This window comes from Psittacula echo (assembly GCF_963264785.1).
Source record: "Psittacula echo genome assembly, chromosome: 9".
In the NCBI taxonomy this organism is placed as follows: Eukaryota; Metazoa; Chordata; class Aves; order Psittaciformes; family Psittacidae; genus Psittacula; species Psittacula echo.
This window is the reverse complement of record NC_137745.1, coordinates 10,924,468-10,936,687: the sequence shown is the minus strand read 5'-3', so window position 1 is coordinate 10,936,687 and position 12,220 is coordinate 10,924,468. Positions and strand designations below refer to the sequence as shown.

The 12,220-nt window shown below is 39.2% G+C and overlaps 1 protein-coding gene across 1 annotated transcript in view; it reads left to right on the top strand.

Annotated features, from left to right (window-relative positions):
* LOC308225188 (contactin-3-like) overlaps positions 1-12,220 on the top strand; it is a gene marked incomplete at both ends in the record, with an annotated part of 77,412 nt that overhangs the window by 22,629 nt on the left and 42,563 nt on the right. The window contains one exon of the mRNA XM_080625754.1: positions 7,125-7,220. Coding sequence (XP_080481880.1) covers positions 7,125-7,220 — 96 coding nt within the window. The remainder of the gene's footprint in view (positions 1-7,124; positions 7,221-12,220) is intronic.

The window sequence follows — 12,220 nt, the reverse complement described above, 5'->3', positions numbered from 1 at the left end:
CGGCAGCTGCCTCCTTCCCGGTCTCCGGCCCCGCTCCCGCCGCCGCTTGGTCCCCGGGGCCGCTCTCCCGGGCCGCTTCGGCCGCTGCCGGCTCCCAGGGCTGCTCCCCCTCAGCTCCCCGCAGCCTCACAAAGACGGAGGCGAGGACGTGGGCCAGGACAGTGAAGAGCAGCGGGACGGCCAGGTACAAGTCCACGGCCACATCCATCCCGCCCTGCTGCCGGAGCCCGCCCGCATTACAAGCCATTACCATAAAGTACAGTGAAACAAGAACCTTAGCCCAAGGCCCACACTTGATAAACACTAACACAGCAAATACCGGCTCTAAGTAAGCTACAGCATACTGAAACTGTGACATCAAGAGAAACAACTTTGAGAGCCCATAAATCAGCATTGTGCCTTGGTCAGATTTGTCGTTATCTCAACCCTTCCTGCCCCACGTTGGGCGCCAAAAAGAACTGTCGTGGTTTAAGCCCAGGCCGTAAATCAGAACCACGCAGTCCACTTCCCCCCCCACCTTTCTTCCCTCCGCTTCTGGAGGGACGGGGAGGAGAATCGAAAGAATGCAACTCCCACGGGTTGAGATAAGAACAGTTTAATAACTAAGGTATAACACAAATCACTACTGCTACCACTAATAGTAATAATGATAAAGGAGATAACAAGGAAGAGAATACAACCGCTCACCAACCGGTACCTCACCCCCACCCTGCAGTGATCCAGCCCTTCCGGGAACTCTCAGTTCTACCTCCTGGGCATGACGTGCTGTGGTATGGAATACCTCTTTGGCTAGTTTGGGTCAGGTGTCCTGTCCCTGCTTCCTCCCAGCTTCTCCTCCTCCCTGGCAGAGCATGAGACTCTCAAAGTCCTTGGTCAGTCTAAACATCGCTGTTATCAGCTCTGTTCCCAGGCGGAAAGTCAAAAACACAGTGCTGCAACAGTAGAAAAACTGACTGCTACTGCTAAACCAGGACACCCAGATAGTATGAATTTATGGAAGGTGTATTTTTGGAAATACCTATTGGAGAATGTTTTTCTTTGAAAGCATGCATTTCCCTTGTAACACTCATTTTTTTCCAGTTCTGTTCAGGTCATTTTTGCTGGTGCAAAGCAGGTTTAAAAAAAGAATTCCCTGCTCATCAGATGTTGACTCAACTTTCATGCTATTCATGTTCCTTTACTGCTTTTTTTTCCTCTGCTGTCTCTGGTCTCTTCCTTCAGTTCCACGCAGCCCGCAAAAGCACTCTGGTACATCTGTGCCAGTTTCTTGTTAGCTTTTCCTATTTGTTTTTATACAACACAGGCTTTATTGTGTGACTTCCAAACGATTCCTGTTTAATTGGTATAAGACTGTTTACTTCTTTCCTGGTTTTCTTTTTTTGCTGCACCCCAAGTGATTTAAGGGGAGGGGAAGAGTTTAAAGGTGTTGCAAGTTCTTGGTGGTGTTCCCTGTAAAGGGCTCCGGCAGCCCCTTAAGCCCTGAGCGATTCACTTGTTAGATTTCTGCTTTTCATGCAGTGGACACAACCTGCAGGGTCTCTTCCTTCACCTGCATTCTCTATGTGGAAGTTTATTTCATTTTATTGACAATATTTCTATGGATGTGAGAGCACAGTCTTGAATGGGCTTTGCTGAATGAGATTAGCGTCATGTGAGCAGAGACAGGAGCAGTATTTCAAACTAAAAACTCGGTTGTCTAAGTAGTGGGTTGTGAATAAAACATGCCTTCAGGGTGGGAGGTTGTTTCTGCTTGCCCTGTTCTGGAGCTTCTGGGGCTTAGAATGGCTCTGACATGCTTGGCTCTAGGCACAGGGCACTGCTGCTTGCATGTGGGCTGCAGAAGTATGTTCCACTTTCCAAAATGGGGTTTTAAAAATACAGTGCACTCTGTGTGTGTGTATCCTGCTGTACTGTTGCCTTCATACAGATAAATGTCGTACCATAAAATGGAAGTTCAGCAGTGTGTCACAGCGTTAAGAGATTTTGTAGAGGTTGCTGTGAAATGATACGATTTCACTGCAACACCAGCCTGACAAAAATGAAGCTGGAGATGGTTCCCCAGTAGCTAGTGAATCTCTTCTTGAGTGACAAATCACCCTCATTCCTTGCGTGCTTTAAGTAATGTTCACTTTTGCACTGTTAATATTTTTCTCCTCTCTACCTCCAGAAATTGATGATTACAGAGATAATTTTTGGTCTTATCCCTCCCTCCCACCCCAGCATGATTCCCCTGGGCTTGATCTGAAGCTCAGGGAAAGCAGCAGAAAGTCTCACTTGCTTCATGTGAGCTCTGTGCTTTCTCCAAGTTCTGTATGTCTGCAGGCAATGTGTTGGGGTTAACAGGCCACATATTCCAACTATTCTGTTGAGGGGATACATGTATTTTTAGGAAACTTATAATTATGCCAAGTATACATTCAGTTTCTGGTATTTGTCTAAAGTAGTATAAAAATAAATAGCCATGGAATTGCTTCTGTATTGTTAATTTGGGGAGGTAGAACGCTGGGGAAGAAGATTTCTTATGCATATATGCAATTTAGGTGGTGGTGAAGAAACAAATTTGTCTTATTCTATTTTCTCCAGAAGTTGTTATTACCAAGGTAGCTATTACAGCACACTGAGGCTGTTATGTTTTCTTAAGAGCTGAGAGACTGGTATTTAATTTCTTTTTAATAATGTGACTTTTACCAGGGTGAGCAGGTTGTGAATTAGTACTTCATTAGGTGCTGACATCAAACTAAGTCCCTACATCAGAATTGCCTATTCAGGAAAACAGTTAAGAATTGGTTGTCTGACTCATTTAGGTACTTGAACATCCTACCAGTGCAGAATTATACGTAAAGTATGTTTAACTAGTTTGGCTGCTTTTAATAATGAGTCTAATGAAGTAATGAAATAAATATTTTAGTGGCTCTTGGGACGATTATTTCGTAGAGCATGAACCCTTGTTCTGCAATTATCAATACATGGTCAGATTGCTAATAAACGTGTGTTGACAATACATATCAATTGATGTAAGTGCAGTAAGATACTTGGATGTCACTGGGCTTGGAGTTGGAAACCTACTGATCCCTCTTTCTCTCCAGGGAGTGAATGTGTCATGTGCAGTACTTAAACAACAACCAAATAATTAGAAGTTGGTATATTTTTAGTAGCTTCTACTAATCCTTTGAAAACCCTATGTAGAGATATGTGTAACTAGGGGTAGAACATTGGACAGGTTAGTTGGGAAATGTGATACAATTCAGTGCTGCCACAAACTGCAAGTCATGCGTCTGGAGCAGCTTTGTAATCAAAACTTCTCTGGATTTTTCTTAACAGGGTATTCTGTGTCTTTTCAAAGCATAGGCATGACATTTGATCTGATCTTGTGTGATCCATTTGCTTATCTTCCTTGATTATGCAAGATTGCAGAAGCCAGAAATGTTCTAGAAGGTACTTGCAGTGAACTGCAGTGATTGCAGTCAGCAGGTGCGCGTTCTGCAGATGAAGAGAAGGTGTTTTTAATTCTTTCTCACATGTTGATATCAGACAAGAACAAGGTCTGTTTTACCTTGTACAGATGCTCTATGTAATGTATTCTTTTCCCCTCTTAAATTCACAAACCTGTACCTCTTAATTGTCATGAGTATCATGTGAACTTTTAAATGCTTCTGTTCCAAATACATAAAATGGGTATTACAGGGTACAATGCTAATGTTACTGTTACTCTATACTTCAGAATGGTTCTTAGCATTGTGCTTGAGACTTAACTTATGAAGTGGAAGGGGAAAACCTACTGGAATATGTGGTTTTCGTATCCTTGCTGTTTGTGTGTGCAAGAACATGTTTGTTGTTCTCCTTCTTGCCCAAAATGTAAGACTTTTCAATAAAGCTGAATTACATTTTCTTGCTCCAATTTTACTGCAGTGGTATGTGTATTTCAGTTGATGTAACTTTATGTACTTGGTACTAAAGAAATGAAGCAAATATGCAGGGGAAGGGAAAGGAAAATGCCTTTTCATGAGTCAGGAAAGTGTAAGTTGCTAATTTTAAATTTTCTTCTATATGGCAAACTAGAACCAGGCAATAAAACCACTTAATTTACAAATTACACAGTTCTAGACTGGTTTTAAGTTGGTGGTTTTGTTTTTTTCTTTTCCTCCTTATGTAGTCAGGTATTTGTAACATTTTTACCAAAATAATTTCAATGTTATGATTAGAGACTTTGCCACGTAAAGTTGTTATAAAGTTGCTCATTTCCTACCGGAATGGCAGCATTTGAGATTAAATTTGCAAGCAAGAAGTAAAAAAATGTAGGCAAGAGAAACTAATGAAAAAGCTTTATTTAGGTGACCAGTTTGAGAAAGTAGATGAGATTTTAAACATCTGATAGGACAAACCATGTATGTATATCTATATATATGGTTTTGCCCTTTTCTTTCAAACAAAACAATGGGATATTGCTACCCCTTGGGGTGCTGGAAAACAAGTCCTGTTGTCACTCATGACTTCTCAAAACTATCTTCTATTCTGTTCTTATCCCCATCTTTTGTTTCCAGTTTTATTTTATCTATTAAGACATTTCAGCAGAGTAAGAGCCTCTTGATTTCAGAGATATAAATCCATCTCTGAAAAGTAAACAGTCATTTCCATTATTTGCCCATCTTTTGTGGCATTTTATTTACCCTGTCAGTTTTCTGAGAACTTAATGTTCCTTCCCAGTGATTTCATGTAATACCAAGTTTTGTTAGAAGATACAGCACTACTCCCTGGTGTTATTGCAGTTAGAACACTGGCTTTATTAGTAAAAAAAAATACAAGAAAAAAAAAACCCAGAACCAAATAATCTGTTCTGCTGTTCTACCAAACACGACTGGCTTTGACCTTTAATACTTGAGTATGCTACAAAGATGCCTGAAAATCAGACTAGAATCTTGCATGTAAACAGCAAGTACTTTCCAAGGTCAGAGGTTTGGACTTTGTTGTATAATGCTCCTAGAGAATTAACTCTATTATTATTTTGCATGGTGATTGTTAGTTATTTTCAGAGTGGTGCCAGACAATATGTCAAGAGAATATGCAAGTATATAAATGAATTAAGTGATATTTCTGCAGCTGCATGATTAGTCTGGTACTTGCACTGCTCTAGAAGCTAGGATGGAGAGCTTCCTGCTAATTAGTAAAAAATTACTCTTTTCATTGTAGCATAGCTCATATTCTTCATTTTCTGATGGATTTTTGCATTGCTGCTTGTTTCCCAAAAATCTGTTCCCCTGTGACAGCAGTCTTCACCTGCAATCAGTGATTAATAAATTCTGCAGTACAACATTGCAACAGATCAAACTGCAGAGCTGTGGTTGGTCCCACCGAGTACCTGCGGGATGATAAGGATATGCCTTTCTGAATGCCTCGGCATGTTCCCAGGTCACATCCCTTCCGGAGGTGCTCCCAGTCCAGTCCCATCCTGCTTGTACAGTGTGTCGGGCAGCACAAAGACATTTGAGTTTCTGAAGGTCTATATTTGCAGTAAATGAACACGTGTGGTTAGAAAGCAGTGATAGGAATAATTCCATTTTAATTACAGAGATTATGTGTATTATGCAAGATTTATAGCTCGCAATGGCTGTGAGGTGAGGGGGCAAAATTTGGGTGCAATTCATTGTGTATGTAAAATGCATTTTTTTTTTCTTTTTGTAAATTTTAAAGTCCAAACTGCATAGCTGTTTTCATCCTAATATAGAGCAGTGTGTGTCCTCTGGGATGCTGTCAGCTCTTGGTTCTTCCTTTCCTGACTCAGGGGAATTGTATTGGGGTGGGTAATCAATCTGTATTGTTATAGAGGGCAGAGAAAGATGCTTAAGGGCCTGAAACAAATTGCAGGGCATGCTATTTTGATCTGGTGAAATCAGTTCGGCTGTGGTTGTATGTGACCTCCTCAACACGTCCAACAGAAGGTTCACAATTTATTCTGTGCATGAAAAGGTAGGCCCTGATACCTACCTGCAAAGAAATAAAGTTGGAAAGCTGGAAATAGCCTTTTTAAGAAACCCTCTTATGAGCTTTATGTGCAGTAACAAAGACTAATACAGCAATATCTTATTGCAGCATTAAATGTATTTTTTTAAATCGAGCATTGAAATTCTAATCGCTCTTGTTCAGTTTTCTGACTGTAACAGCTGTTGCTTTTCAATATTAAAAGATACTGTATTTTGGGAAATAGCTACTGTTGTTCAATTCACTACTTCTCTTACGCTTGACTATAAAGACAGCCTTATTTTAAAGCTATGTGTTAGTGTCCTTTACAAGGTTATAAACAGACATTTTTTAGATTTTCTTCTCTTTGGTTTTATTTTAAAAAGAAGTGGTTTATTCATAGAAAAATCTTAGTGTAGAATCTTGATCTCTGTTTGTATTGCATGTCACATCTAGCTGAATTCAGGGCTGTAATGAGGCCATACTTTCTTGGATCTTGAGTCACCAATTAAAGGGAAAGTTAGTATAGATTTGTGATAAAATATTTGCCTATTTACGCACGTTAGCATTTGTTTCCACTCTTACACAGCTTAAAGTGATCACAGAAGACCTAGAGCCAGGAAGAGCAGAGCACTGTTTAGTACACTGATGTGCAAAGTCCGTGCCTTCACAGAGTTTAGCAATGTTACGGGGATTAGGCTGCAGGGAGATGGTCGAGGGTTTTCTGTTTTAAAAGACAGATATCTGGTTCCTGAATAGCTGTGGTATTAGTGTTATTTTACGGTTGGCTACGGGAGCTCAGTAGGCTCATGATGCTGTTTTCATCAGAGCCTTCATTTTGGAAGAAACAGCTTATGGACCTATTATTAAGTTACACTTATGACTCCTTTTTCATTATCAAAATTAGAGTAGCATAAGCCTAGTATAAGAATAAAATTCTCCATACTATCTGTTCAATCGTGTTCTTATAAATCAGTTGACTTCAATCCTAATTCTGTCATGCTCCTTTGTGTTGATCAGTGATTTCTTTTGCAATCAGTCAGCTGAAATTGCTGAATTTAGTTGCATACACAAAGAGAGGTGATTCTGGGATTTGAGAACTTGAAGCTGCTGTATATTTAAATCTTTTCTGTTTCCTAATATCCACTTCACCTTTCTTTCAAAAACAGATCTTGAAAACTCCAGGACGAAAATGAGAAGCGCCGTGTCAGTTCGAGAGGGGCAGGGAGTCGTGCTGCTCTGCGGACCACCCCCCCGAGCGGGAGGTAAGGACCTTCCAGACTTTATGCTTCAACCAGAGTGGATTGACTGTAAAGTGGAATATCTCCCTGGAAATGCAGAAGGGAGATCTTTCAGAGAGAGCAAGAATGAAATCTGGTTTGTGAAGTAAATACAGAGAAGAAACATAAAACCAAAAGAGGGGGAGGGAAGTACTTAAGAGGATTTACTTATATCTTGAAATGCCTTTCTAGTTCCTAGTAATTCTTGTGCACTTAACATGTCTGATTTTTATGATATTTCCAGTAATTAATTGAGTTTTTTCTGGAATTAAATTCTGCCCAGTCACAGTTACCAAGCCTCGATGAATCTAGTTTTTTCTGTGTTTAGACAATTGCAAAGAGTAGATTGTTGTCTTTTAATTATGCCCGTATCTGCCTGTGTTCTTGCAATCAAGACGTTTCTTAGTGTAATGTAATGATGCTGGCATAATTTAAAACACTGCTGTCTTGAAGGGGGTGAGAAAACTGCCTATGTGGATACTTGCTGGACCAGAAATTACCCGTACACTTTATCATTCATTCTGCATCTCCAGTCTTTGACTAATTGCTATTGAGCCTCAAGTAATATTTGAAAGGAACTAGGTTTATTTGTTTTTAATTGATGTGGAGTCTCATTATTGAAGGGCTGTGATGTTAAAACATTAGATTTGATTGCAAAGACAGGGTAATACAAGCTAAACATTGAATAGAATAATATAGGTATTGTGGCCTCTTAAATTTGGCGGAGTCCAAGCAGACACAGCTATAAAGTGGCAATTTTACAACTGTCTGAGCTTGCAGAATTTTTCTTTCTCTAAACTGATATGTACTCTTAAATCATCTTTATAGCCTTGCAACAGCTGTGTCTTTTCAGTTGCTGAGAAAATGGGTCATTCTCCCGGCCATCTATAAGAATTAGAATGATTGAATTTTGCTTCTCTGTGCAGTCTAAAGACCATATAACCCCAGCCTTCTGTATATTCACATCTCTTGCATGGGTATACACCCATGAGAGGTGACTGCCAAACTGACTAGAACTTTGCCTGTGTCTCTGGCAATGTTCAAGTTTGAAGTGTTGAACAGGAGGTGATATAAAACATGCTCACATTGCGAAGAACAGTGGTTTAAATCAACACGTGGAAGAGGTGAGAATTTATTTTGCAGTCAGCAGATGGGGTATGATTGACACCCCCACACTGTGTTACTTGTGCAAAAAAAGGAGAGAGCTGAGGGCTCCCTGAGTTATCAAGTGGAATTGAGGGTTGGTACCAGAATTATTTAAGGTCCTTGGATTCGTCTGAGGGATGGAGGATTAACCAGTAAAGTTTTCAGGAGACATGGGGCCAAGTGGAAGAATGCCCTCCTCTTCTTTCTTTACTAAAATGTACCTACAACAGTGACATTGAACATAGAGTGCCTTTAGATCTGGTGTGGTAGAATGCAGGTTGGTAAGCCTTAGATAAAATATCTATCCATTAAGCAAAGCTAGTTTGTTAGGAATAGCAGGAATGGTTTAGGAACAGCTGACCTGGCCTGAGGGCTGTGCAGCCCTTTCCAGACTCTTGATCAGATTTTTTTTTTTTTCTTTGATTCTGTATTTGTTGAATGGAGCTGTTGAATAATTTCAGACAATACTAAGTGTAAAAACCTTCTCAAATACTTTGTTTTCTCTTCCCCTTTAGCCTCCAAAATATTGTTCTTTAATATTCTGTCACGTTCATGCAATTTCTAAGTTCCTTCTAGCTTAATTGCACTTACTTTTTTTATATTCTTAGTAAGAAGTCTTCAAGAAGAGATGGATTAAATGAGGGTTATTCCTCCATATACAGCATCCCAGTTACAATAGTGACCAGTGTTCATCCCAAAAGAAATACCAGTTCATAGTATGGAAAAAAGGGAAACTGCTTCCCCTCTGCAATTTGGCTTTTTTGTTTGTTTGCTTATCTTAGCCACAGGTATTTACATAAGTGATAGGAATATCCCCCTTCAACGGGGAGCAAATTATTCATGCATAGCCATACTTTTGTTCTTTTGAAGGTTGCAGTTCCAATTCCATCAGGGTATGGGCATCTACCATTTAAACCAAAATTAAACATTGTTTAAGCTTGTACACATCAACTCATATCCTGAGCTTGTATTTTAGCTTTGTTTCTGTGTTGGCTGTTTGTGTACGATGGGAGGAAGATGGTGCTCAATATTTCCAGTTGAGGGTGCTCCGATCAGTTTTACATTTCTGCCATTAAACATGACCTGTGTGGCAAACCACAAGAATAGTTTCCTTAGAGTTAGTGCATTTCATCTTTTTTAACAGTCTTGTTGGAAATTTGCTGTATGGGAGATGGAATAAATGACTGCCTCTGTGTTTAGACTTCCCCCTAAATATCTTACTAATTCAACTGGGTTTTATATTGGATAGTGTACGTTGTATTATAATTAAGCAGTGAGTTTTGGATAATGAAGATGGTCATCTGTCATTGTTCTACATGACCATACTTCTGTATATAATTTTAATTCTGCTACAGATAACCTGTTAAAATACCCTATGTTCTCCACAAATCAGTAAATCCTCTCACCCACATACTCAAAAGATAATCTGACATCTAAAATTTACTTATGTAGAGCTCCTGCCATCTTTTTCAGTTGTTATAACCACTAAATTTTACTGAAGTCTCTACAGCTATTTTCACTTTTTACTGGGTTACTGTTATGTCTTGATGGTTTTAAAGGACTGTTGCTATAACAAACATCTCAACATACCAAACTTAATATTGGACACACTTAACATGCAGCCAGCTAAAAAACATTCATGCAATGCTAATTTTTTCCATCCTGCCAGGAACAGAGAAGGCTAGACATATGGAGATCTAAAAATGATTTTTCTCTGATACTGATTTGTTCCAAAATCAGTATCTAAGGAGTGACAAAGCCCAGAGTAAAGCAAATCTGCAAGTTCCTTTAGTGTTTTACCTACTGTTACTACTGTGTGTGTATCTTGATTATCATGTAGCTTTGTCTTCAGTTATTTCTGTTTGCTCTATATTATGATTTATTTCTTTAATATAGTCAATTTTACTGATCTGACATTAATTTTGGATTAAGAGGTATATTCTGCTTTTTAGGAGGGCAAGAAGCAGTGAGGCATAGTCCTTTTCTGTTGTCTGTGGTGGGTTGAGAGCTGCTTTATACATGGAGGAAAAGATGGGGGTTTTTTTAACGGTAGAAGTGAAGATTTTCTTGATAGTTATTTGGTTATTTCAAAGAATGAAGGCTGGCTTGGAAAAAACAAGCATTAGACTTATGTTGGTGGATATACTCCCTGTTACCTTGTTAATATATGGAGTATGGCCATAACCCACAAGAACTTCAGTAAATGGCAAGAACATTGTGGAGCTGACAAGCTGTTGCTTGAAAGTTGCAAGGAAATTCTACTTACCTTATATTCATGATTAGCCTCAGTGTTCCTATGTCATGCAACATAGCCAGGATATTCCTACGTATAAAGCAGAAATATGTGCTCCATCTTACTACCATGCCCTGATAAATGTGAACCTAATTAATAAACAAGGCCATATTTGAAGGATAGGGATCAATTTAGCTTATAGCATATCATTTTAAAGTTGTGACATGCTAACAGGAAATATTAGATCATGAAAACCTAGGACCCAATTTATTGCTCACTGTTTGGTATGACAAGTCATTCAATGAATAATGTCATGTCTCTTGCAAATTAGTATTTAGACTTGCAAATTTTTGCTAATGTCTCTTGTGTCACCATTTGGAGACCTACATGTTCCAGCAAAGTCTATGCTATTCACGAATAACACGGCGTGGAAAGTATCTCATGTGCCAGAAATATTTTGATGCTTTGATTATTTTTCTGCAACTCTTGAATATCAGAATACTGGGTTTGGTTTGTTTTTTTTTCCTGTAAATTGAATTAATTTTACTTAATTTGGCTTAGGAAGCAGCTCATACCCTTAAAGCAAAGCAAAACCAAACTGATAGAATTCCAAAATACGGTTTCTTTTCAGCTGCCCATCAGTGTGTTTTTAGAAGGCTGAAAACACCCTGGTTTTCTACTTATACTTTTTGTTTTGTTGTAGATTGTGGATGACACCTATCTGGGCAAGAGCAATAAATCATACTTCCAGTAGGCATATTATGAGGTCTTTGCACAAAAATGGATTCTAAAGAGACTAGTACGCTGAATATTGTAAAAGCAATGGCCATAAAACTGGTTCCATAGTGCTGTCGAGCTGTTCTCAATCTGCCAAGGAGAAATGGTATTTTTATTTAAAAATATATTCTGCAATAGTCCTGCTGGTGTTGTCATCTTCATCTGCACAAATTTCAGCTGACAGTTTGAAATCAAATGGTACCCAAGAAACACTTACATTTGTCCATATGAGGGACAGTAATACCCATTCACAGCTGGGTTTTACAGTGATTTCTATCTGTCAGAGCATTATTTTTACCACTGGTAACAAACCAGTACTACAGAGACTCTCTGTCTGTTCTGCACTTTATCAAATGCAGTCTTTCAAAAACACTTTCTTTTGATAAACCTGTGCTCCAGTTTCACCGATAGCCCAGGGAGGAGTTTTGCATAAGATTGGATCAGCTCTTCCTGTCTGCAGTACATTTGGTTTCCACTAAAGATGCACCAAGAGTTAAGTACATACAGTAGTAGCATGTATAATGTAGCTGTTGTCAGAGCGAGCAAAGAGTAGTGCAGGCTTTTGTGGGAATAATACTGCACAATTTTCATCAACAAAATGTTCATGGGAACTCCAGAAGACCTCAAAAGACTTTGGGGTGTGCACTTTGTTGCTGAGGCCGGCTCTCATTAGCCCTCTTTCCTGAACAAACTGAAAGAGGCATCAGTATGGGATTAGAGTATTTTAATGGGAAACTGTGCCTCTTGCTGTTGGGGTGTTTGTTGGAATAAAGGGTTGGGGATTGAAAGAAAGAGGAACAGGTAGATGAGGATGAACTAAATTGCAAAG